Below are 27,495 nucleotides of genomic sequence, written 5' to 3' on the forward strand. Positions count from 1 at the left end.
ACTGATGGAACATTTTTGCACTGTTATTCCTTCTTTTCTTTCTCTACAGTCTGCCCTACGTACACCTTTCAGGAAAGCATCCACATACTGGATGTGAAATACAGTCAGGCTGTGCTATAGCCCAGGTTTCAGCCCCTGGGATTCGAGCCTCTTGTTCCTCCAAAACAATGGAAAGACTGTATTCTGCTTCCCCCCCCCCCACCTTTCTTTTCATTCGTGATTTAACTAATAATGAACTATTCTTAATTTCGGTGATTTGGCCTCTCCTTAGTTTGCCTTATATGTCAAAACTACTTGCCTATGTGGGTGTCTCACCCTCTTGCTGTTTCTACTTGGTTTCAACTGATCAAGAAATCGCTGATATTTCTGTACACAAAGTTTCAGAGGGACAGATGCATGAAGGTTGGAGTCCTACCCTTCTGGCATGCTTAGATCTGGCTAATAAATCTCTCCTGACCATTCTTTTCCTTTGGAAAAAAGCTGTCCGGCGAATGGGATTTTCAGTAGTCATGTTCCCTGGCAGAGAAGCAGGGAAGATCTAGAGCTTTCTCACCTTTCCAGATGGGATCCATATTTAGTAGGCGAGATTAACATCCATCAGCTCTGTTGTTTTGTATGAGGCTTGTGTTTGTTTAGTGAAAAAAAACTCATTTGTTTCAGCTCTTGCAAAAAACAAAACTTCCAAATGTGATCCTTTTTTTTCATGGACAAAACCTAGCAATAAAGTAATGCTGTTATAAGAAGTTAATGGTGTTTTTGTCCTGCTATAACAATGCGTTAACTCCACAGATGCATTGAGTCGTGCAGTGATGCCAAGCAAAAACATTGGGGGCCTGACCCCAAACCCATCGAAGTCTTTCCCTTTTCTTCAAAAGCTTCAAAATGCTGAGTGTGTTGTCCCGAGTGCGACTCGGTGACTGTTATTTATTTATATTGCTTGAAACGTAGTAGGTGTCGGGCTGGAGCCCCCTCTGACCCCCAGGGAGGAGCTGGCCCCTAGTGCTCCCAGCCGGGGGAGGGGGATGCGGGCAGGCTGGCCCTTCCCCATCGGCATCGGTCCAGCTGCCTGCAGCCAGGGCGATGCGAGGTGCCAGCCAGTGCCACCGGTGGCTGGGCTTTTGCAGCCAAAGGTAGACAAGAAGCACGGGGAAAAATGCTGGATTACAGAGACAGAATAAGGAAAATGTCGGATGCGATTATTTCCAAGCTATTAACAGATAAATAAACTGGAGTAATCGCCCCACCTGTGAGCTCTGAAGTGCAGCACTGGTCTGGGTGTAACCTTCCTTGTGATCTTTGTATTTCCCTAAAACCAAAGCCAACAACTGCTGGGATAAACTGATTCTCGATGAGAGGAAAAACAGAGGTAATGTGTTGTGCAGCCCTGACCAAAGATGATGCTTTAATCAGACAGCCTTGTCCAGCCAGAGCAACCAAAATTCAGAGTGACTCCAGGGGAGGGTTGCATGGAGTTTTGCCAGGTTTAAATGTGATACTTAATTTGCAGTTTCGAGTTATAAAGAGAAAAGCAATTTGCAAATACATGTGTGAAAAAGAGGTGTGTGTACGTGAGGAGATGATAGAGAGGAAAGCAAGTCGATCTTCTAGAGGCTCTGCTTTTAATTAATTATATGCACCTCGACTGTATTCATAGAAAACTCACATTTCTGGTGCCAGAAAGACAATGACCAGAGTTTTAGTCAGTCAACTCATCAACTGATTGCAGTTGTGTTTGACTCTTGGTTGTCACTGAAAACCACATATTAAGGGAAACTTTGGCTATTGTTTACCTCTATCATGTTATTAACATTTAAGATAACTTTTTTACTATTTAGTATTTTAAAGTTCCAACCTGCACCAAGCAGAATCAGTAAGAAAGCTGACTGAGTTCAGAAGTATACAACCAATTGCTTTTGTGGCTGTTTAGGTATTAATAGCTGAAATTAAGACATAATTAGTATAGCTCTAAATAGAACTGGGCGAAATTAATCTAGGTAACATAAAAGACACCATTACCAATGTGCAAGGATGTGTGCTTTAGAAATTAAACCGTTTCCTCAGATTTCTGAGCCATAATTAGTTTTGTAAATCTTTTTATTTTTTTAATAGCCCGATCTGATTGAACAATTGAAGTCAGTCATGTTTTCTTCTGGATTTGGTTGCCATTGTTAGGAATTGTTACAAAATGGTGTTTGTGAAAGGTAACAGTGCTCTGGAGACTGAAATGAAGTTTCCATAGATAATTGCACATATGTCCACATGGCCTACCAACAATGATGAAATCTGCTGTCTCAAGAGATCATCTTTCAAAGCCTGCCTTCCATTGTACTGCTAATGCTGATAAATGTGTCTCTTACGAGGCCAAGTGCCTGTATCTCCATGACAATTCATGAAAGTGATTCATGCAAAGAAATTGTTCATCGGCTTAGAATTTACTTAACCTTGTCTCTTATTTCAGCACAATACACACTGGAGTTTTCATTTGAGTTGAGATGTGGTGCTTTAAAATGCCCAACACACACAAAAAAATCAAAATCTCATTTAATACCCTAGTGCTTCCTGAAAAATGCAGGTTTTCACATAGGATGGATTTGGATGTAACTACGGTTTAATGAATTTTTCTTTCCTTTTTCACATGTTTTCACCAATCTCCCTTGTGAACAGTTGTCCATACCAGAAACAGGGATCACAGTCTGGTCCATCCTAATAATAACAGCAGCAGAGACAACAGTAGTGCTTCCTATTCGGAAAGCGAGTTAGGCACTCCGGCTAGTTCACAGCATTGTGAGATCCAGTAATTAAATAACTTTGCAAGGCAACCATGCATCTTAGCACACTTTTTTTGTGCTTTCTAGCTGAAGAAGCCCGAGATTTGAGATTGCAAGCAGCAAATTCATCTAAGTAGTCTTTGTTTCGTGATGCTAAAAGGGAATAAATGTATCATTAAACATAAATGGAACAGAAAGTGCCAACAAATCATGGCACCTATTCATTTGAGTAATTCTTATTTTCCACAAAATTTGCTCAGTATTTGAGAAACACTAAGCATTGTGCTGGCACTCTTGCATCACTGAACACTTGCACTGGCACACTGGGTTTTTTTTCCCCTCTTTAACTCTGGTCAAGCTGCTTTGCCAATTTAACCAGGACCAAGCCGTGAAATGCGTCAACTGTGTGGTTTGCGCAGCTCTGTCTGTGTATTGTTTGCACACCTAACAGATACAGCTCAGAGGGTGGGGAGGTGGAGGTTTTGGAAGGTGAGCAACTGATTGTGCTTCTAATATAATCTTCGGGGGGGTGATTATTCTTGGCAGGAGGACAGTGCTGATTTAAAGTGCCAGCTCCAGTTTGCCAAAGAGGAGGCAGCGCTGATGCGTAAGAAGATGGCCAAACTGGGGAGGGAGAAGGATGAACTGGAGCAGGAGCTCCAGAAGTACAAGTCCATCTATGGAGACGTGGACAGTCCCCTGCCTACCGGGGAGGCAGGGGGTCCACCCAGCACCAGGGAGGCTGAGCTAAAGCTTCGTCTGAAGCTGGTGGAGGAGGAAGCCAACATACTGGGCAGAAAAATAGTGGAACTGGAGGTGGAGAACAGGGGGATTAAAGCTGAGATGGAGGATATGAGGTGCCAGTACGAAAAAGAGTGTCTCAGCAGGGACCACATTTCAAGCATTCCTACCTCGCCCTACGGCGACTCCGTGGAGTCAGCCACGGAGCTGCGCCGGCATCTGCAGTTCGTGGAAGAGGAAGCAGAACTGCTGAGGCGGTCGATCTCTGAAATCGAGGATCACAACAAGCAGCTAACGAACGAGCTGAACAAATTCAAGTTTGAGCCAGGCCAGGAGCCGGGCTGGTTGGATGACATGGCATCCAAGTGTGGCGGCACCTTGCAAGAGGAGCTGAAGTCGGCCAGGTTGCAAATCAACGAGCTGAGCGGGAAAGTGATGAAGCTCCAGTATGAGAACAGGGTCCTGATGTCCAATGTCCAGCGTTACGATCTTGCCTCTCACCTGGGCCTGCGCACTTCCAGCCCCAGGGACAGCGATGCCGACAGCGATGCCGGGAAGAAGGAGAGTGACAGCGAAGAGGGTCGCCCACCGCAGCCAAAGAGAGAGGGGCCCATCGGGGGCGAGAGCGATTCTGAAGAAGTTTATGAGAAGACATCGGGTTTTGGGAGCGGGAAGCCGTCAGAAGTCAGTGACCTGTGCTCTGCCGAGCTCATGAGAGTGAAAGAGGACACCGAGTCTTTAATTAACATCAAACGTGAGGCTGAGCGGCTCGAAAGGACCGTGGACCGCCTTATCACTGATACGGACAGCTTGATTTATGACGCGAAGGTGCACGTCACCAGCAGCCCATCCACCGAGCAGGATTTCAAAAGTGGTGAGGAAAGGGGAGAAGATAAGCACGAACCGGAGCTTTTGGACACCATCAACTCCAGGATGAAAGCCTTCCGGAAGGAGCTGCAGACCTTCCTGGAGAAGGTTGATCACATTGGGGAGGGCCTTAAGGAGCAGATGGAGGACCTCTCCCCTCTTCCCCATCTCACAGAGTCTTCCAGTTTTCTATCCACAATGACGTCCATGTCTCGAGACTCTCCCATTGGTAACCTGGGGAAGGAGTTAATCACTGACTTCCAGGTAGGTCGGCCCCTTGTTTGCCTTCTTTCTGTTTATTGTTTCTCTTTCTTGCTGGCATTGCTACCCTAGAGCTAATTTTCCTCAAAGCTGCTTTGTTATGATTTCAGACCCGCGATGTATTAAAGTGTGTAATGTTAAACAAACACTTTATAGGTTTTTTTCTTTTGTTTGTTTGCACAACTCCTTTGATTCAGAGGCGGTTCCTCGTGGCAAAAAGGCTAATCCACGGGTGCTACAGAGATCTATCTTCTTTTTGTCTGTAACAGCAGTGTTTCCCCGTGAAAGAGGAGATTAATTTAAAAAAAAAAAAATCTGATAAATGTAAATTAGCAGCCTTGCTAAGAAATGTGAGGAGGTCTTTATTATGCTCTCTCGTAAAAGGGTCAGGCGTGTTCTCAAAAGCCTTGCCAAAAGAACCCAACCAAATGCAGTTTTCTAAGTGATGTGTTTTGAAAAGCCTGCTTACAGCTCACTCCCCTAACCGAGCAGCGAGTGAGAAGCTCTGTAGCCAGCGAAGGACTGCCTTGCCTAAAGCGTTGCCCATGGGCGCATGTCTAAACTGCCACAACTGCCACACTGGATATGGCTTTTCTGCACAGCACAAGTAAGGAAGGAAGAGCCTTGTGTCCCGTATCCTTCATAACTTGTATGCTTGCTGTTGGTTTGACTCATGCATCCTCATTGCATGCGCCTCATAACCAGTGTTTGCATTCTTTTTTCCTCTCTTTCTCTTTTTTGCTTTTCAGATGTTTCAGCCCATCATTTTGCTCATTCTCATTTTGGTTTTGTTCTCTTCACTTTCTTATGCCACTGTATTTAAGTTGGTTTTTCTGTTCACGCTTTTCTTTGTCTTGTAGTTTTTCAGTCGTCTACCTTACCCATTTTTGTTTTCTTTATTCCCTCCTGTCCTTTTGTTTTTTTGTTATAAACCGCCCATGCACCTAACAGTCCAAACTGAGGGATCAGATGGAGTGGCAGCTCAAACAAGATCGTGGAGAGGAGCGAGAGATTCACCACCAGCGAGCCACCACCGACCCACACCGCAGAGCTGATGGAGACATTAAACTCTACAGGCCAGGAGACAAGGGCTGTTTCAGTCTAGAGGTCAGCAAAGCAGCCCGTCTTACTCACTGCCTCCTGCTGCCTTAGCCAGGAGATGAGTAACAGAAGCCAGGGGTTGGGGGAGTAAATTGGACCAAACACAGCACCCCTGTTGTGAAATTTGTGGTTGACCTCTTTTCCCCCTTGCAGTTTCAGAGAAGCAAATTGGTCCTGACTTTGGACTCATCACCCTACTCCCAGTAGCTTCGCTAAGTGGGAAAATATGGCTCAGGGACCCACTATAATTGAGTACAGTAACAAAAGATCTCTGGAAGAGGTTGTAATCCCTGGTGTGAGATCGTGCTTCCAGGTTTCACCTTGTTGGATATTTTAAATCTGGAAAGTCTACATATAGAGACTGCTTTGCATTTTGCCTGGCAGTAGTCTGCGCAGGAGAGGGTTTGATGCTGGTGTGCATGGTGATTCTCAACAGGGAACACAGCACCCTGAAGCTTCCAAAAAAACTTATTTAAAGCAGAATTCTCCATTGTTTGGGTTGTTGAGTACTTTTCCATTCGTCAAAAACATTGATCAGTTTTTATTTAAATCTTCATCCATGCAGAGGCCATATCAGCCTCAGTAAACATCTCCTTAGCTGCTTTCTCATGAACATAGATTGTCCAGACACTACAACTAGTCCTGAAGAAAACAATTTCTAATCTGTCTTCGCAAAGGCAAGCTGGAGCATTGAAAAACTTTTCTACTGGCCACTGGGAAGCCAAATCTACCTTGAAACTGTGGTGGTTAGAGTAGCTTCTAGTGAGGGATGAGTTTTAATATGGTTTTAATTCTAAAGACGCATGCAGAGGCCTTAGTATATCTGAAACCCCTAATTGAGTCTGGGAAAAGGAGAATGCTGGCTGGGACAGCTGGGTTTGTGAGTTAGCAGTAAGAAACACTAGAAAGCAGGGGTAGGAAGAAAAATCTTCAGGGTAGCTGGTAGCCAAGCAGCACGAAGCTGTATTGAATATCAAAGGGAGAGTGGCCCTTCATCTTAACACAGATAATTCTTTGCTGGTTTGGTTTTGTTTGTTTTAAACTATCGTGACAGTGCAGAGTTTTGGTAGTATTAGAATAATTAATTTGTTCGGCAGCTTCTCATCCAACTTTTCACTTTTACCAGTGATAATAAACCTCAGGAAGGATATCTGATAAACTCGGGACACCATAAGTCTCTCACTGAAACGTAGTCTTTCTTCCTCAGCTGTGAAATGGGACGATGAGGTAGAGAAACCTTGCTGTTCAGCATGGATCCTTTTGCAATTGTATTGGTCAATAGATATGGTAGATTAGGTCAGAAAATCACCACAGCGAATGTTTACAATATTTCAGTTTAAATTCTGTCATCTTTATTAATTCCCTCTTACCGTAGATCAGCCTCATTATTATATCAAGTCCTGTATATGTGAGCCCTCTATTAAGATTAGGGATTTGGGTTATTTTGGCACAACATCTTTTTTTCCTCTCCCAGGATGGCATGATGTGTAAACTGTGTACAACAAGCTGTGTTTAAACAGAGGATGGATAGTTTTCACACCATAGCCTGACAAGGAACAAGCCAGTAATTATAATCAAAGGTAGAGAATATTCAGCTGAGGTCCAGATGTACTCAAAAGGTGAGCAAGGCTGGCGCTCAAATGGCCCAACCTGAGAAAATGCTGAAGACTAAGGTGTTTGTTTCAGTCAGGTTTACTTAAGCAACAAAGAATATTACACTGCTTTACACTGAAACTTTTCAGTGGGTGGACAGCCAATTGAAATCTTATAATCTGTAATAGTCAAACCCAAGTGAAACAGAAAATTCCTTCAAATAATTTTGTATGGTATCATTTTTAGTCTTTTCTTTTTTAATTTCATACACTGCACTAGCAAAAACTACCTTTTTTTTGTGCCAGATGAATGAGCAGGGAAAAATATTACTCAGATACCAAAGGGTATTTTTTTGTTACCACAAAAATTTCAGATGGAGACTCAAACCTTTCAATGCCCACAGCAGAGATGGCTACATGTAAGCCGTTATCTGCTTTAACTTCTGAAGTGAAAATATATGCACTGGCCAGCAGATAACATTGATTGATGATCTTCTTACTGTGTATGGACTTTCAGCATGAGAAGAACACATTTCATTTCAGTGAGGCAAATGTTTTCTTTTTAAGCAAGCAAACCCATTTTTCTAAATTCATTTTTTCCAAGCTGAATTTTAAATGAAAATTTTCCCAAGCAATGCTGAGCAGCTTCCATTTAGCCATTTCTCCTATTTTTAAAAATGAGCAGCGTGGGAGCCTAATTGTTTGATTAAATACAATAAATGCAGACTGACTTGTGCTTGAAACTACCCTGTAGCCTAACTGTAAACATCTGCCTTTGTTTGGGCTTTGCACTGCAGTTGTTAGTGCAACAGTATTATTAAAATGTATTTGCATGTTAAAGAAGTGGGTTAGAGTCACAGTCCAAGGGAAATTATATCTTGAAATTGCCTTAAGAGCAGGGCTTTGTTTTCTTGCTGAAACAAGCCATTCAGCTGCTGTTGCGGGAGGTTGGAGCCCATTGGAGTGGATGTTCGATCCATTATTCATGATTTTAGCAGAGCCGGGTTATGGTGGGAGGGGGAAATCATTCTTTAGCATCCAAAGAAAAGGCGAGTGAACAAGTGAGAATTGCCCTGACTAAAAGACACGAGGAACTAAAAAAGGTAACACAATGCTTCATGGAGCAAATGCTGGTACAAATCAAAGCATTACTATGGCAACAAATGGGAACCAGTGGGAAAAATGGTAAATAATTTTTCATCTGGTGAATTTTACCCATTTTACCAATGTAATATCCATAAACAAAAGGCAGCTTCCTTAAGCAGTCTCCTTGTGTTTATTCAGAAACAAGAAGACATTCCTGAGAAGAAAAATTTCACTGTTTCAAATGACCAAGTATAGTTTGTTGCAGTATTTGATACCTGATGCTCTAAAATGGAGCTGTATCTCCTAGCTCTGATTGTTCCTTCGGAAGGTATTAGTTCTGCCCTTACCCGAGTAAGTATATATCCCCAAAGGCAAAAGCACTCATCTCTGCATTTCAGATTTGGATTATTTTCATACATGGCTTTTAAAGACTTACACATTTGTTTCTGTGTAGAAAAATGCCACAAAATCTCTGACACTCCCAGCTTATGGAAAAAGAACTGAAGTGAATTCACTTAAAAGGAACAAATTGTCACCAGAGAATTAAAATGAAAGCAGATAGGCTAGAGAAGGTGAGAGCATGTCTTAAAAAGCAAGTCTTCCACAAGGTCTAGTAATAAAGTAGGAAGAGCTCACACTGAAGAATAATTTCTTCTAGGCCATTCTTAATCTGTTTATCCATTTTCCTTACTCATCATGCCCATAAAAAATATAAAACATCTCTATTACTCTAAGTTAATACCTGGGTTAAGTGTGGACCAATCAGATACAGTGATGTGCAAGTTAGGTAAGTCACTTTACCACCTGCTTTGAATCAAAACTTCTGTATGGATCCATTTTGGACATACGAGGAGAATTTCAGTCTATATTTTGAATATTCTATTTTTAGCTGGTTTTGGAGTGTCTGTGCTCCTTCTGTGCAATTTTCATAATTCCACGTGAGAGCTTTTCAGCTGGATGGCTTTTGCAGCAGCTCCCAGCCATGTGCTGAAAATTTACGCATCCTTTTCTCTTGCCCTGATTTAAGATTTTGTTTTCCCAGAAAGGAAACAGTGAATGTTTTATACATTGTGACTTTTCTTTCTTCTGAAAAAAAAACCAACCCAGCAAATGAGGACCACATAAAAAGTTGTATCTCTTAGTGTGCACTATTCCTCCAATGCAAAGCTGGGAAGAAGAAAGACAAACTGGTGCTGACAGTATTCCTTCCCACCAAGATTAGGGGCAGCAAGAATAATTTACTTTGATGAATTGTATTCTTTCTTGCTATGCAAGATTCCGTAAAGGTTGACAATATAATGGCTTAAAAGACCCTTTATGATGTAAATCTGGATATCCCAGTCCTAACTGAACTTGGTGAGACTTTGTGTACTATCCATACAATAAGATGGATTTTTAGAGACTTGGAGCAAAGTGTTCTGTGTTTTCCCAAAATCAGAGACTCTCCATATAAGCACAGACAAATAACCACACAACTGCATATTGTACACTAGCAAATGGAATATATGTAATTCATTTTTAAGGGGTGAGGAGAAGAGTACCTCTTCAGAAGCAGCCTCTGAGAATTCAATTAGATGTGTATTGCATGTAAAAAGTAATACAAAAGGCAATGAAAGTTCCTATCTATCTAGTCTGGTTGATTGTATGCATGCAGTGGTCAGCCGTCACGTGTGAAAAAGTAGCAGTTTTTAGACTGCGTGGTCAAATGTAAGGTCCAAATACCAAAGCATTAGAACATAGTGTTAGGTGAGCAGCATAAAATGTTCATCTTTTGGCTTCCTGGAATTGCACAAAAATGCTGGAGAGCATCTTTCTACCCTGCCTCCTCAGGCAATATTTTGCTCCATCCCTTCTGGAAAAAAAAAGGCTAAAAAGAAAGATTCCATGAAATTTGATGTTCACAGTTGTTGCATATAAACCGATCAAGTTTGCAGGCAATGAGATTGCAATTAGCTATGGTAAAATGGAGAAAACAGACAAGTAAAACCCAGACGTACCTTGCAGTGCATGGCAATATTGTAAAAACAAGTCATGGCAGAAATGTGGGATTGTGCAAGCTGAAAAGTAACCTGAAAAGCCTTCAGCGTGCTGAGAGGGGCAGAAAGGGGTCAGTGCAATGAGGGAGTGCTGATGAAGCCCCCAAAGCATGGATGACTTTTCTCTGAACATCCTCTTGAGGTAAAGACATCGGCGTGGATTAGCTTGTTCTGGAGTGATAACAGGTGAGAGAAAAGGACTCGGCAGAAGGATTTGGCACTGCCTGTCCAAGAGAATGGGAGTGGAAGTGGATCTGGAAATGCCATAATTGGGATTCCTGGGAAATTGTCAGTTGGTGTCGAGCTGCGGATGAAGTGCAACTGCTTCTGTGGTGCTGTGATGGAGTAGCACTAGCTTGTAGTTCCCATTATAGTGTGTTTGTATGTCTTGTTGTAGTGAGTTTGTGTCTGTTTCTGTGGTGTCGGTATGTTGTGTGGTGGCCGTCACGTTCAGGGTGTTTTCCATTCCTCATAGTGCGAACAAAGGAGACAAAGAATGGAAGTTAACAGGTTATCAACTTCTGTGTCCATTTTGTAGCAGCGTTGTTTTCCAAAACAAAACAAAACCACAGTTGTGCCACAGACTACACCCTGCTTATTACATGATAGGGGCCTGATATCCAAATATAAATGTATAGACGTCCATCAGTGCAATGCCAGGTACCCGAACTGCGTACAAATATCACATGATACATTTCTACACCTTCTTCATTCACAATCCAGATGTTTGCAGCAATCTATTTGGTGCTTAAGCAGCCTTATCTTCCTTGATTTAAGCAGTACTAATCCCAATGCTTCTGATAGAAATGACATTATATGAAATTATGGACTATGAAGAGTCCTCAGGTTGCACTGGGAGGCAGAAGGTTTGCAGCTCTGCGTTCATGCATTAACTGCTCTTCAGCATGTTTACTTTGCTGCTTATAAAAATCTATTGTCCTTAAAGAGGCAAAGCAATTGTAAAAAAGATTTGCACTCTGTAGTGTGCATGTAATAGTCTATCTGCCTTTATGATGTATTTAATCTCTTCCTAGTAATTCCAGCAGTTATCCCATAATCCCAGCGCCCAAGTTTCCTGAAACTTGGCTTTGCATGGGCTGCATGTTTATCAAAAAATTGCATGAGTTTATAATTTTCTTGCCCTAATTTTGCAGACATAAGGTGTTGTCAGTATATACATAACTGTGATTCCAATTAATACTAGTCTAAAGTAGAAGAAATGATCTTTTAGCAAATCATTGTTCACTGAAAACAAAAGTGTGAAGTGAATAATGAAAAATTCAAACCTTACCTTCCTGGTAGGATTTTTGCTGCTCTGATTCAGCTTCCAGTTTCAGGAATCCCAAGACCAATAATATTTCTACCTATCTAAATGTGTAATTGTATGACTGTAAGGAGAGTCATCCTAAGATCAGTTATGCTTCCTATATATTTTAAATTAACAATCTATGCATTTTTATATGAATCATACTGTTTCCATTTCTGGAGGCACGTGAGATTTTTTTAAGTGATTATTGCCAACAGAAGAGGGTTGCCATGTTGTATATGTTTTCACCAGATCGACTTTGCATGATTTTGAATACATAAAAAGAAGGACCACACATTTTTTTAAGTACACCTGAATTAACTAGGTACATTGGTTCTTATTTACCATTTTCCTCAAGAAACCGGATCAGAGTAAAAGAATGCAGAAATTTCGGTCAAAAGTAAGTTTTCCTTTATTGGATGAGAAATCTAAGCTGATATACCTGCTCGTAACCATCTCATGATTAACAAACAATTGTGCAAAACTGGCAAATCCCATTGCAAGCAGTTCTTTCCAAATCATTTGTGAGACTGAATTTTGGCCTTGTGCAATACAAAATGTCTGCAGACATGTTAAGGCATAAGATGAAATCGATAAGGCAGATAATGCAAGATAGTGCTCTTGGTCACTTTATATGTACCTTTCAGAGGGTTGGAAGTGTCGCTTCCTCAGCTACAAAACAGACGTGCACAAGTCAATAAGTGAATCAAGTAAAGAAGGAACTGACAGGGCCCAGAAAGTATATGTAGGGTGATTTTCGTTATCCAGCGGAGTATGGTCCTGCGGGTGGTTTATGGGATGCTTCCATCTGCCTTATCTCCTTTTTCTCTAGAGGAGGAGAGGAGCGTCTATTCCAGTGACAAATACTTTTTGAGTAACCAAAAGTGTCCCAGCAAGGGCTGCTGCAGCCCGAACAGCGGCAGCAGCTGGTTTTGCTCTTGGGAAGCGGGAGGAGTGCTCGGGGAGAGGAGATGGGTGCCGGGGCTGATGCCGGAGGGGAAGTGGCAATGCAGCCCCCGAGAGCGGTCCCACGACCTGTGTTACGTCCTTGCAGCCGCTGAGCTTGGAGCACGCTGGGTGTCGGCCAGGAGAAAATTTGGGATTACGCTTTGAAGCCTGAAGTGATCCTTTCTTTAAATGCGTCTTTACTCTGGGAAGTAGGAGTTTGGTGCTGTAGTGTCTTCTGTGGTCACACATGTGAAAAGGATGGCATCTGGGCGAGCATCACCTTTGTACAGACAAATCAGTGTTAGCTCCAATGTGAGAGACACAAAATGCAGGGCATAGAAAGTTCTGATCAGGAATATAAGTGCCACAAGATTAATTAACATAGTATAAATAATGAGGTCTGACTCTGCCTTCTTGGGTCTTTATTTTTGAATTAAGTAACTTTCAGAAGTAAAGTGGATGGGATGCCAAACTTAATGAGAGCATAAAATTGAAAGTATTAAGATTAAAGTAGTGTTGGACTTGAAAGGGGAGATACTTAAGCATTTTGGTCAGATCTCAGGCTCACACAGCTTATCACTGTGGCGCTTGTGGAGTAATTATTTTGAGTAGAAATCGCAGAATGAAGTCGACTTGTGCAGAGAGCTGTCCTGTATCTGAAGAGAAGGACCTTATATGCTTAGTTGGTTTAATAAATGCTATCCCATTAACTGCCTAATCAGAAGTGTTGCAAATGAATAAATAATTAGGTTCAATATATGTGCATTAGATGCATCTTCTGCAGAGATGTTAAAATTTTATAGCTTTGATTATCATAAAGAAATATGCCACCAAATATGTAATCCTGTAAATAGGAGCTCATCTGGCAAAAGTCATTGATGGTGCACTGTCTCAGCTGTTCGAGTGCAAACCCAGGGCAGAGGCCTGAAGGGAATATCCAACATGTAACATCAGCATCCCAGCTTTAGTTTTCAGAAGAAGCCACACAGGAAATTCCCACACATATTTAGGGCATTGCTATTTATTTGCACACTGTGCTTTGGTTTTAACTATTGATAACCGTGAGTTGTGCAGATGTCTGTCCTGCAGTTCTTTTCTTTTTTTCCTTTTTTTTACACCACGGAGACACGTTTTCTGCTAAACTTATCCCTTTGTCATGCTGATCAGCTCAGGGATTCCCATGTTTTACCTGTACAGAATGTATCGATACAGGAGCTTCAGGCTCAGCTTGAGCAGGAGACGAGACTTCACCGAGAGGAGCAAGAAAAGTTTACAGAAAGGATCATCCAGGTAAATACGAAACCTGCCTGCTGGGAGAGTTGCGTGGCCATGACGTGTGGCATGGACCTTGTTGGTCAGGGCCATGGGAACTTGTGTCCTGATGACTGTGCCTGTTTGACCTCATCTGAGTAAATGAAGAATCTGGAAGTTGGGGAAATGTAAACTCAAGCCTATTTTGCCTCTTTGAATCTGGCTTCTCTGCTTGGTGGAGAGAAGTTTTGTCCTCCCCTGTGCAGGGGAAGTTGAGGTAGAGACGTGAAATAGTCTGTGGGGAATCATATCAGCCCCTTTAGCCCTCTGTGAGCTGGGGAAGGGTGCGTTTGACCTCTGGGAGCACAGTTTGGCTCTACGCCTTATTCTGACCCCTCCTAGCCCAAAGAAAAACCAACACTCCTCTGAAGTCGGAGGAGTTGCTACACGCTCATAACTGAGGCACAAATCAAGACTTTTTTGTATTTCTCAGTACCCCATGCTTCCAACCCTCTTATTCATAACTGGTGAATAAATTATATTTTGTTACATGGGCTCCCCCTGCTCTTTTGAAGGCTGGAACAGATTAGTCAATCGTTTTGTGATCTCTAGCTCCTAGAGCGAAAAAAATCTGTTGCTAATTTTTGCAGGCTGTTTGGCTCTTAACTGAAGTTTTCTTTTAAAATTTACTTCATAGACTAAATTCAGCATAATTGTTGCATACTGTAAAGCATTTTTCCTTGTGCCAGCTAATCTCATTATGCCCAAGTGGTATCTCTCCATTTTTTCATAAGTAGCTTTAATTTCCAGTTGATCTCCATAGGAGCTTTCTCATGGAGGCTTTTGAAGGCAACCAGTAAATTGATTTCCTTCCTAGTTGCCTTGGCCATGAAAGTTTTTTGGAAGCTATTGCTGCCTCTTAAAGTTCTTTTCTTTTGCAATAGCTATCCATTGAAAAAATATAATACTCTATGAAGCTACCTCCACCAGGGTCTTCTGCAAGAATTTGTGACCACAGGGACTTAGATCATAACAGCTTGTAAAAACAATGAAAAATGCAGCAAAATCAAAGCTAGCTATTCATGCTGACAGCCAGTAGAAATAGAAGAATAAAAGCATCTTCTGGATTCTTCATTTTTTCCAGATTATGCCCATCCTGTTGATATTGTTCCTTTTTTATCATCTTCCAGGATTTCTGGTGGAAATGACTCAGATCTTTGCTGTATTTAACCATAACTTCATTTGGTGGAAGAACCTGCATCAACACAAAATCTGCTTGTTTCTTCCTGTAAAAATTGAATTTAAAATAAGCCCCTTTTTCACTATTTCATTTTTAGCAATGTTTAATGACATCAAATTGATGTGTGCTAGCAGTGTACAATCTCCATGAGTGTTATTAGGAGTTGTGTGTATGTTTTTGGGGCCATTACAGCTAATTTTGTTCCAGACTACTTTTAAGATGCATTTTAAACCCATTTAAGTTAGCAACTACTGTAAATAATTGTAATTTAATCAGGAATTTTTTAAGGCATAGTAGCGTAGATTTGAAAATTTGCATTATGCCAGAGCACATCATTTAAAGGGCAGGAGAGTCCTTAGTAAACCATCTAGTATGGACCAGTAGCCTGTGTCAGAAGCATCTGAATGCTGCCATGAAAATCAAGCATCTATTTCGTAGCAGTATTAAGTGCTAGGGAGTCCACGCTCCTGAAAAAGAATCTCTGAAGTATTCTTCATTCTTGTGTGAATGTTGTTTGTTGCAGGGTATGTTCTTACGGTTTAAATCATTGTGGTCATTAGTGTACTGTGGCTTTCATAGGTTTCATCTATGGAGCTGGTCAGCAAAGGGAGAGGCTGTTGTTCGGCAGAATGGAAAATAGTAGAAACTGGCACCTGGAAGCAGTGGCTCTGTACTCATTTTCCATCTGCCTTTTCTTGATCAATGTGAACCACAGCTTGGTTGAAGTGGAAACACTATTTCATCCATGCAGAACGTGAGATCTTGTACAACTAACCTGTACAAATGCTATTGGGCGCAGGTCAGCAATGGCTTGATTTTGACATATTGAAGGAGAAGTCACGTTTAAAGGATAATGTTTTAGGTGGCCTTGTGTTGAAACAGATGTAATTATACGAGTGCTCCAAACTGTTTGCTGCAAGTCATTCAGATGCCTCCAAGTATGAACTGTGAGAAGTGAGGGACTAGTAGTTGTATCTGAGATACTGGATGTGGTTCCTTCAGAAGCGTTGCCCTTCCAGAAGCAGATGGAGACATAGCCACAGAGGAAAGGATGAGTCTGTGGCTGGGGAGTGAAAAGGCAAGGATAATATTCCAGGTTGTCTGAAGGGCAGCTGTGGTCCCACCTTGTAGAAATGGCTGCAAATGCTTTTAGCAGGTGTGATATGTGCAGCAGTATGGGGCGGTGGCTGTGCTGGGAACATACTGCAGGGATACAATCAAGAGAGGGAGGAAAATATGAGTGATATAAAATGTTTAAGCATCAGCAGAGGTCTCGTGCATCTTTAAAATAAATGTCCACTTCCACAGCAGGTTACTTGGATATGGTTATCTAAGCAAAGCTTATCGCCTGCTATCCTCTAATTTCCTCAACAGTTATAACTGCTGAGGAACTTACTGAGCCAAACTCAATAGCTACTCACTACTGATGAAAATTAGAGATTTCAGTTTGTCTCACCCAAAGTACAAGTGCTGGAAACTGCCCCAGGACCCCACCCCATTGACATGGTGTCTGTCGTTCCATTAAAGCTGGAGGAGGAGCATATGCAGACCCTGCGGAGAAAAGACTTGGAAGTGCAGAGCTTGACTTTGCAGAACAAACTGGAAGAGAAGACCTGGAGCCAGGAGAAAAGTCTGCTGCAGCAAGAACTCAGGCATTTCAAGCAGGACACCTTTCTCCTGTATGTCAAACTGAAGTGGCTGCTGAAACATTGGCGGCAAGGCAAGCGAATGGAGGAGGAAGGGGAGGACATATTAGAGGTAACTGTCCCACCTCATTAACCCAATGAAGTTGCAAGCAGTGGGGTACTGGGATGTCCCTTCTTTAAATGTAGACTTTAAATATGATGTGGCATCAGCAACTTTATAATTATACATAGATTTAAAGGGGATTCAAATTAAACACGAAGCCTCTTGTTTAGTTGGCTTGTGCTAAAGTATATTCTGCATGATATGTTACAGATCACCCATCTTTAAATCTAAACCCTTAACTAGTACAAACATCTGGTCCTGAAAAACTCTCTCATAGTAAATGAAAATTTAATTAGGTCTCAAAGACTCCTGAAAAATTTTTGGAAAGACAAAACACGTTAGTGAGCTGATGGAGTCAAATGTGTTTAGATGAGCTGAGTGCTGTCATTTTTCTCATCGTGTGCACAGTGTGTTCTTTGCAAAGCCTTCATCAATACAGATGGAGGGAAGCTCTGTTTTCATGTTGGCAGGAGAATTATACAGCTTCTTGTGGGAACTTAGAGTGAATCATTCTTGTTTGTTCCTCTTCTCCATACACACGTCTATCACCGTCAGCAGCAGTACGCCAGTAGTCATCATGGTGATTTTCCAAAGTAGCGACTAAATTAAGATCAGGAATTTCAGACGTACATAACAACCTGGAATCCCCAAGCTGACACATCTCAGCAGGGGTGTGATTGCCAGCCAACATGAACTGTGAAAAAAGGTGCTGCTAAATAGTGTTGAGTTGCACATCCAGAATTACCATTTGCTTTGGAAATCTTACCTAAAGAAAAATTAAGTTTAAAAAAGTGTTTGCCCGTTCTGATATTTTATAGAAAATTCTTGAGAATAATAGATTTATTTTGCAGGTTCATGCAATTCTGAAACCATTTGCTAAGGCAACTAAGTAATTTTTCTCAGTATTTCTGGTACTTACGTGCCTAGTGTTTTTCAGTGTTTGCTGCATTTGGCAGTACAAGTAACCTTTCAGGTCTGGTAGGAGTATGCTTAACTTGAATACTCCAGTATTGTGTTTTGTATTCTTAGATAAATGGTGGATGAACATCTTCACCTTCATCTGCTGTGGTAATATGACTCAGAAACAAGAGATGAGCTTATTAGGAATAAGATGAGCTATTTAGAAATAATTTGCTTCTATTTTACTTCAGCAGTACTAATTTGCTTCTATGTAAACTAGCTCATCTTCTAATATCAAAACAGCTTTCATTTTTTCACTGTTTGGATTTTTTGACTGGTTAATTTGTAATAAATCTACCTCCAGTCATTATTGGAGTCATGTGTTTTGCTAACGCATTAGAGAGAATAAAGTGCTAGATTTAGATACTTCCTGATCTCCGTATCTTCATCAGACAATACATCAGTGTCTTGTATAGTTTTTCATTAATGCGTGATGGATTATAGATCTCCTATTTTGCAGGCCTGCATAGTGTTGTGTTCACATATGCAACATGTCATATATCACCCAAAGATCATTTCCTGTTGCCTACAGAATAGAAGTCAATATATCCCACCACAGAGATGCAGGGGAAGATAGTCCCTTCCCTTAGCCCTTCAATAGATTTCTGTCCCCCGAGATAAATGGCAAAAGAGTGTTGATGTGTCCCATCTCTTGCATTTTAGATCGAGCACCCTGAGGCACTCCCAGACTTTGGCGTTCAGTCTAAGCAGAAGGTGGATGTTGCAGAGCAAGAGGAGGAGGAGGAGGATGTTGTGTTTGCACTGACAGATTTCTCCCAGCGTCCCACCACGGAGAGCACTGATCATGGACCACAGCTGCAGACTGCAGAATTACTACAGCAGCAGAAGCAGGTACTATACCATTTGTATATCATGCCCTGAGAATGGAAACTGGATTTTCCAAGGGAGTTCATTTTCTTCTGCTGCTGTGTTAAATCATCTAGAATTATACTTGTAAAAATACTTCTAGCTACACAGCAATTACAGTGGATTTCATCTATTATGTTTATATTTAATTAGGAGCCACATGATTACTGTTCTCCTGTTGGCAGATGCTGTCAGTGCAGTGAAAAATCCTATTTCCTCTTGTGGCTGTTTGCCCAGAAACATCTATCAGTATGTGATGGTTTGCAGAATTTACATGCTCCTCTTGCCTGAGCATATCTATTGTATTCTACTGTCAAGCTTTTAGCAAGAAGAGGTGATTTTATTTCCTTTAAATCGTTTAAGAAATTAGCACATGTATTTAATGTTTCCCTTAGAGATGATGGGAAAACAATGCAAAAGTTCCTTCCTGTCACTGGGCTTGTTTTTAAATGTCTAAAAGCAAATCATGCTGACTTTTCCCTGACATCTCCTGTGCCCTGCCTGTGTGTGTCAGAGCCCTGACATATATCCTAGCTTTTTCCTTTGTGCATTTAATATACCTAACAATAATAATAGCAAACATTCAAAGGGGACAGACTTAAGGCTTCCAACAGTTGTTCAGGAGCATCTTCTTATATTTTTAAAATGGCAGACGTTCAGATGAGAGCATCCTGTTACATGGAATTATTTGCAATCATAAGTAGAATGGAGCACGAATTCTGTGTAAAATAAAAATCCAGTGAAAAACGTCTTGAAGCTTTATGCCTTATGCCCCATCTCTATCCGGGTCCTTGACTTTGGAGCCTGCTCCACAGTGAGAGCTCTCAGACAAATATGTACTCTCTGTGACCGCATTACTTTGCTGGACTCGCTGCAGGATCTGAGGATTGCGTGTGTCTGCATTTCAGTTCTTTGCCTTGAATTCCCCAGACTCTCACGACAATGTACAACCTGTTTGCTTGTTATCTATATGGTCTAATAGATACGCAGCAGGCAACAGTAAGTCTCTATCTATAATAAGGTTAGGCTGGTGCTGGGAGATGCACAGGCTGTCTTGCAACCTACCTCTCTAGTTCAAGATGTAACTTCAGTTAGAATTTCTGTTTGAATAAAAATAGTAGAGATCTGTGGTCTTCATGCTACTTCATATTCTGCTTTAAGTTTATATACTGTTTTGCTTTCCTTTTTCATAGTGCTAGCTGACAGCTCCCTTCTCTAGCTATTATTTTCTGTGAAGTGTGCTACCAAGGTAGTATTCATTTGATCAGTTTGGCATTTGGAAAGGTTCTACCTTGCCAGTCACCCAGACCCATCACTGTCATCCTTTCAGCAAGCTCTTCTCTGGTAGAGGCCGAAGAAGGCCATGGAGGAGATGCTCCTGAGCACGTCATTTAACTGCATTCCATCTGTAGATTGATTTAATCTAGAATGAGTGAAATAAATATAAACTAACACACTATCTCAGTACAAACTCTGTCATGTACTAACTTTCTATATAGATCTCTTAAAATGACCAAGAACATTCAAATAAATTAAGCCCTCTTTGACATAATCGTTGCTTAGGCATTAATCTCGATTAAGTTGGCAGAAATGGGAAGTAGGATTGCTTATAATTCATTTTTGTATACATTGCATGATGTTCTAATGCAGCAGTTCCAGCTAATCTTGCTTAAAAAAATGATCCATAGGAACAGACCACACCTCAATATCCCTCTTGATAGTGAATAGTGCATGATATCCAAATGGACTTGTGAAGGTAGAATAGGTTTCTTGCCTTCCAACCAGGAAAAAAAGTGTTATTTCAACAATGCAAGAATGAGTAAGTTTGCTAAATATTTCTCATTTTAAGCACTGTTACTTGTTTTGCCTGCTTACGCTAGTGAATCTTCTAACAAGCACTGTGTTTATTGACAAGCATGTAAAAAGGGTTTTCAGTGCTACGGGGCTTGTATTTGTCAGCGGCAAGAAAGGATTATGATTATTCTCTGGCACAGAAATAGGAAGCCCTAGTGTAGGTTAATTCTGATGCTGTCATAGATTCAGGGCATCAGAAGTGTTTTCTGGAGGACCACAACAGAGGAGTAGCTGCCTGCACACCTCCTGCGCCCTTGAGGCTCTGCCAGAGCGTTGCTCTGTCCTCACAAACCTTAGTATCAGTTGGGCCTGAATTGTCCATCTCACTATGGTGGATGGCTTGGCCCTGCAAACCTCCTGCGTGCGGGACCTTCGCTGTGCTCACCAACCTCACAGACCCTGGTCCTTGCTCTACACACATTACAGATTTTCACCCATAAACATCAGCTCCACTTAATTCATATATGATCCCAAAACACATTAACTAAACAAAAATAGAGCAAGAAAACACTTTGCCTGCGTTGTCCCAGCTTTAAAAGCTCTGAGATATCAGTAGACCCAGAGCACGTCCTTCGTGAAGGAGTGGATCTCGGCAATGTTCACCTCCCAGTATACCACTGACTAATCAGGCTGCGCTGAAAAAACACCCAGGATTTTGGGGGTCTTCTGCAGGTTCCTTAAGCCCACAGCTGGAAAAAAGCACTGTTTATCCGGGGAATTTGGGGTGAGTGGTGAAGCTGGAAGTCTCCAAGGTTTGCACCTGCCCAGGAGAGCCCTAAGTTGCTGGTTCTGCCTGGCAAGCTCCGAGATGAAATGCATCAGCATTTGTTTCACATTAGGAAGGAAATTTTGCGATAGTCTAGGAGTGGCTGAGATAACTAGGTCAGAAAAAAGAAAGAGCCTACGGTAACTTGAAGTAACCCATATTTATTTTTAACATTTAATGTTAATATTTAATGGCTTGTATTTTCAGCCTGCGCTCTTGCTGCTGACTTTCTCACCCTGCCTGGAAAGCGGAATTGTTTTGAGAAAAATTATAAACCCTGAGGCCTTAATTTCAACAAGCAGCCTCTAATTTTATATTATTATGATTTGAGGTACTCGACTCAGTGAAAAGTACACGTCACACTTGTCTGGGATTTTTATGTGGCCAGTGTGTGTGGAGGGATGAAGGCGTAGCAGAGGGGAAAGAGGAGAAAAAAGGTTAGTTGATGAGAGGCAGAGTAGATGGGGACTCTGAGAAGGGCCGATTCATCTTCCTCTTCATGGCTTTGTCCCTTGGCTGGTAGTTGGGGCACACTGCAGAAAGGGTTGGGCAAGGAACTGGCAAGGCTCAAGAGCCAAGCAGAAAGTCCAGTCTCGGGCAGGAGGTAAGCAGGCAAGTCGGGCTGGTGGCACAGTTGAGGAGGGCTTGCTGTAAGTCAGCGTTTCTATGTGTGTAGTAAGAGATCAGGCAGAATAGCCTGTGGAAAAAGGAAGAGCTTTGGTTCAGTTGAGTAGAAAGGGTGAAATGCCTGTTGGATTCTGGAAGATCAGGGGAGTAAGAAGAAAAGAGTTTACACATCTGTGGTCCAATGGAAAAAGCATTTAAATACATTTGTGTTGTTGCTGGAGGGGGGGGTCAGGAAAATCACCAATTAGATCTTTTTTTTGCTCATACAGTATTTGTTTTCAAAGCTTAGCTAAGAGAAAAGCCCAAAGGAATAGTAATTAAGACCTAAATATACTAAAATGATTTGCACCAAGATCCAGCTTCACTTTTGCCTAGATCTGTGATTAGACAGAGAAAACGCACAGTTCTCGTTCGCTGTTTAGGCTCCTGACCTTGTGTTTTTAATTGATTGCTACTAAACTGCTTGTAATACCAGACTGTGGCTAAATTCTTAAGTGACATTCTCAGAGAAAAAAAAAATGGTGATTAAAAGCAGAACTATGCTTCAAACAACTTCTCTGATCCCAAACTTTTCTAGAGCTGGATGCTCCCATTTTTGGGATTGACTCAACTTAGTAAAGACTCCAAAGTCCTGGAACTTAATTGAGGTTTACTACGTCAAGTTTTTACTTATTGTCAGCTGTTGTTTCCTTTACCTATAAATCCTGAGTTGTGGATACAAGAATACTTTAAACTGCTTTTGTAATTCTCTTGTCTTAGATCAGTTGTGAATCAGTCAGATTCCTCCAGGCTCTAAATTTCGGTAACTGGTAAGGTCCTAAAGAGCCAGTTCCTTGCATGGGAGACTGGCCAGGGAATCACAGCCATGCCCCATTTCTTCTGTCTGTACAACATCCCTGGGAGGAAGGGGAAGACCGTAACAATCCTTGTTATGTATCTATAGAACTTATTGTTATGTAGAATCTGTTTGGCCAACAGAAATCTAAAGCATGTCTAGATATAAGTGTTGTATTTCAGAACACATTGTCTCAAAAGTACTTCATCTGTTCTCCAAAAACACTCCAGTTTGGCAAACCAGAAAAAATAATCTCACAGACCTCTCCAACTTCAGACTGTAAATACAGAAGTCATGCAAAAGATACTTCTCTGCAGGAAGTAGAAGTATGTAACCAAAATTGGATTTATGTTGGCAAGTTAATTAAAATCCCAGCAAGCCCAGGGGGCACCTGGGGTACTTGTCTCATAACAGCAACGTTGATGTAATGCCTCTAGAAATAAGACATGCCCTCATCCCCGTAGGCTACAAACCTGCAGTGAGGCTCTTTTGGCTCCTCTCTGTACCAGTCCATCACTTCCTTCTTTGCAAACCTAATTTTACAGGACTCTAAAGCTATCAAATATATGCACAGGAATGAGGGGTGTAGCTTGCTTTAGTGTTACTTGGTTTTATTTTTCTTCTGCCTCATTTCCCTCGCCGTGCCTTTAGATTACTTGGCCAGAGAAAGGTTTATGCAGTGTACCAGCAAACACAGAACGTGGCTCTTGAGTGAAAGCACTCCATAGACATTTGAGGTCAGGGTTTTCAAAGAAGATGAGGCCAAATTTTGATGCACTCAATACCCAGCAGCTCCTGTTGTGACACTAAGGATAAATCTTCAAAAGAGCTCTTATTCTGATTACTACACAAGGGGCTTGAGATGTTTGGAGAATTTAGCCTTAATTGGGTATCAGAACGAAAATTCATGGTGGAAACATAAAATCTCATTACATATTGAAAAGTAGGTGATCTTGTATGCATGATGGAGACTGCTGCTGTATAGTAGGAAACTGCTAATTGGCATTAAATGTTAATGGAATTAATTCGGCTTCTGTGGGTGCGTTTCTTATAAAACCCCATGTTGTACACCATCACATTTCATTAGCCCAAACAGATTATAGGTCAGTCAATGAGCACCTGCAGTCATTTCCCTGCATCTACCATATTTTTGCTGATGAACCAAATGGCTTGGAAAAAGTAGACCACATTTGTTTGTTTTTCAAAGAAAAAAGGCACCGTGGTATGTCTGATTAGTGATTACAAAAGTGGGTGAGGTGGGTTCAGTGATGCCAAAAATCTGATGAGCATATGAAATCAGCTTAGTTATCTGCATAAAATTTTATATGTATTGTCACTGAAAAAATCAAAAATAATTTAGATTTTTGCGTATATCTGTTTACTTGACTTGTCTACAAAGAAGTCCCCATGTAGGTACTTCATGAAACACCAGATAAGAGGAATTGCAGGAAGCCTGCACTTGGGAAAATAAATAAAAATTAAAATTAATTAGACTATCATGCAAGAATCGAGGCAGCTAATTTGAGTTAGGCCTTCCCAAGGAAGCTAATGCATTCATGAGAACCAGGTGATTAAATGCTGAATTTGTTGAGTAAGCTTTCCCATTTTTCTGCTCATGCTGTGTCTGCTAATCAAGTATAATTTTCTTGAAAGTCTTTTCTATTCAAAATAACTTGTCAAATACAATCTCTGGTTACTCCTTGGTCTTTGAGATGCTCATTGGGAATATTTGATTTAAATTTTGGGTAAATAAATCATGTTACACATTTCTGTTTCCTAATTCAATGACTGCAAAAAACAGTGAGATACCTTTTGTTTTACTGATCCAGAATGAATCTTTAAAAAAAACGTTCTTCAATATTTAACATAAAAATGACAGGTTTTGCAAGTCTCCAGGGAATTTGCAGAAAGTAAAATCCAAAACTAAGAAAAAAAAAATTAGAGATTTGAATAAGTATCCATGCTATCTTTCAGTACTTGCCAAGATCAAGCATCAGCTCTGGGCTAGACTTTTGACTCCATTCGTGGCTCCTGGCTAGCACAACAGCACAGACAGCATTTTCAGTATGGCCATGACATTCTCAACAAGACGTGGGTGATCCCATCTGTAAGAGGGAAAGTGGCCTAGCTGGCATTCGTGCCTTTGGTACCAAGCGGGGTGCTGCTGCAAAGATAACCTGTGTGCAACTGCCTGGGACTGAGGAGAAATGTGAAGTACAGACTAGCGAAACACCTTAGCAGAGATACTTGGCAACCTCCCGTTTTTTTTCCGAAGTAATTTAATCTGATAATACAAAAGCACTGAAAATTAATCCCTTTTCTTTATATGTAGTTTACAAATATTTGAGGTTTGATGCTGAGTAATGACTGTATGTATGAGACGTCCAGCTACACAACAAACTCCAGGAATGATACTCTAGCTTTTGGTTTACAGTATTAAAAAAGAAGTTATTACAGATGTCCTCAATCCAGAAAGATGCTTAGTGCCTTTTTCAGCATGACTTCAGTATCTTTGACTTTCATGGGTGCTTCAGGACTAGGGCTAACAAGAAGTAGAATCATAGAATCGTAGAACTATAGAATCGTTTAGGTTGGAAGAGACCCTTAAAATCATGGAGTTCAACCGTAAACCTAACACTGCCAAGTCCACCACTAAACCATGTCCCTAAGTGCCACATCTACACGTCTTTTAAATACCTCCAGGGATGGTGACTCAACCACTTCCCTGGGCAGCCTGTAGACAGAAAAGGCATTGCCATTTTTAGTTTTCTCATGCAAAAGTTAGCCCAGGCACTTTCTCTTCCATGCAGTGGATGTGCAGGTATTTTTCCCCCTAAAAATGAAACTGGAGGCTAAAGCCATCTAATGACAGCATTTCTTTTGCTTTGTTGCGGCAGGCAAGTGAAAATCGGAAGCTCCTGAACGCTCTGAAGGGTTTGCTGGATGACTTCCGCTCGGAGCTGCGGGACGAGGAGCGTGAGCGCCAGGGGCTGCAGCAGCAGTATGCCCTGCACAAGGCAGCCTGGGAGGTGGAAATGACTGAACTGAAGTGCCACCTCGAACAGGTAACGTACCCCGCCTCCAACACCAGTAAAGAATGGCGGAGGTGCTTAATGAAACGGGAAATCTGTGACAGCCAGGAAAGGTACTATTTTTATTCATTTTACCTTGGTGCCTGAAAGCTCCCCTGAAGCCTGAGCAAAGCTTTGCCTCTTGAGTTGCCTCTTGGATTCCAGTTGTCCCAGTACGAGTGTTCGTGTAGTAGGTACTGTGTAACATAGGTGAGGTCAAAGGAAGTGAGCCGCTTTTTCCTGTATTTTCTCAGAAGAGTTGGCTTGTAATGTATATCAGCTGCGGTAATGAGACATGCGGGTGTCTGTATTTATTGGCATTTATAGGAGAGAAAGTGTCTTGATGTTGGCATGCTCACAATTAGCTCGTCACTGTGCCTTGGCACAGGACAACTGCGGTATTTGATGCATAGGAGAGAAAAGAGTGGTTTAGTAATACTGAAGTTTTAGATCAATATGTTAATATTAAACCAGCTATTCAAAGCTACTGGTTAGTGATGGATGGTACCCCACTGAAGAGAGAGCTCTAGCTACCCGCCATGGGATACTGTTAGAAGTATGTATATAAAATCTGGTGCCGGGTGCTTCAGTGTCATGTACGGCTGTTCATGGAAGATGTACTGTTTCTGAAGCAATATGAAAACAAATCAGCAAAAAACCCACAAGGATTCATTTCCAAAGCTGATGGCATCAAAGTTCATTGAAGAGGGGAGGGGTGGGAGAACTAGTATGTTCAGGTCCTGAGAAAAAGATTTGCAATTGTAGAGCTTCTCTGCAGAAGACAAATATAATAAAAATATTCACTGCTGGGAGGGTGGTACATTTAGGAGGATTTACTGAACATTGGAGACTCACTGTAACGCACAGAGCTGAGATGCGAGCGCCGCTTTTCCTGCCCCGGTACTCTAGGCTGCTTTCCCAGAATGAAGGAAGAAGCTTTTATTTTAGCAGAGTTTTCTCTCAGCAGATTCAAATTCTCAGTTCAGTTGCTGCTTAGTGCACACACATTTCCAGATAACAGATCACTTGAAAAAGGAAACAAAATCAATCCCCATTTTCACTCCTCTCAAAATAAAACCTCTATGACAGATTTACCTTAAACTCGAGATGGCAACAAAGAACAAAACTTAGAGAAAGTTCGTCTGACAACGAACTGCCAATTTAGAGCTTGCATGCTTTGCCTTTGCATGGGCCATAAACTCCCAGGCTGCCGCTCTGCCTGGTGTTTGGCACCAGGATGGTGCTGCCATTCTTGCTCAGGGAGAAGATAGATTTGCACCCTTCCTTCTGGTGGCTTTATCAGGCTCTTCGCTACCTCCGCTGCTCCACTGCTAATAATATAGAACATACGGTAATTATCGAGCCATGGGTAGTACTTTTTACATTTTTTCCAGCAAATGAAAAGAATGAAACTGGTCAATATTTAAGACATAAAACTGTCTTCCTTAGCCAATTCCCCAAACTACATTTCTATTTCACGGTAAAAACAGGTCCCTAATGCAGTAGCAAAAAGATAGCACATAAATCGTTAGAATATCAATTAGGGTAGGGCAAACAATGTGAGTGTCC

The 27,495-nt window shown here is 41.5% G+C and overlaps 1 protein-coding gene across 2 annotated transcripts in view; it reads left to right on the plus strand.

Annotated features, from left to right (window-relative positions):
- Positions 1–27,495, plus strand: part of MTCL1 (microtubule crosslinking factor 1) — a 110,251-nt gene that overhangs the window by 60,942 nt on the left and 21,814 nt on the right. For both annotated transcript variants that reach the window (XM_075142061.1, XM_075142062.1), the window contains 6 exons: positions 3,315–4,640; positions 5,589–5,744; positions 13,904–13,996; positions 16,725–16,955; positions 18,570–18,758; positions 25,753–25,920. In XM_075142061.1, coding sequence (XP_074998162.1) covers positions 3,315–4,640; positions 5,589–5,744; positions 13,904–13,996; positions 16,725–16,955; positions 18,570–18,758; positions 25,753–25,920 — 2,163 coding nt within the window. The remainder of the gene's footprint in view (positions 1–3,314; positions 4,641–5,588; positions 5,745–13,903; positions 13,997–16,724; positions 16,956–18,569; positions 18,759–25,752; positions 25,921–27,495) is intronic.

The sequence above is a fragment of the Calonectris borealis genome, chromosome 2 (genome assembly GCF_964195595.1).
Source record: "Calonectris borealis chromosome 2, bCalBor7.hap1.2, whole genome shotgun sequence".
Lineage (NCBI taxonomy): Eukaryota > Metazoa > Chordata > Aves > Procellariiformes > Procellariidae > Calonectris > Calonectris borealis.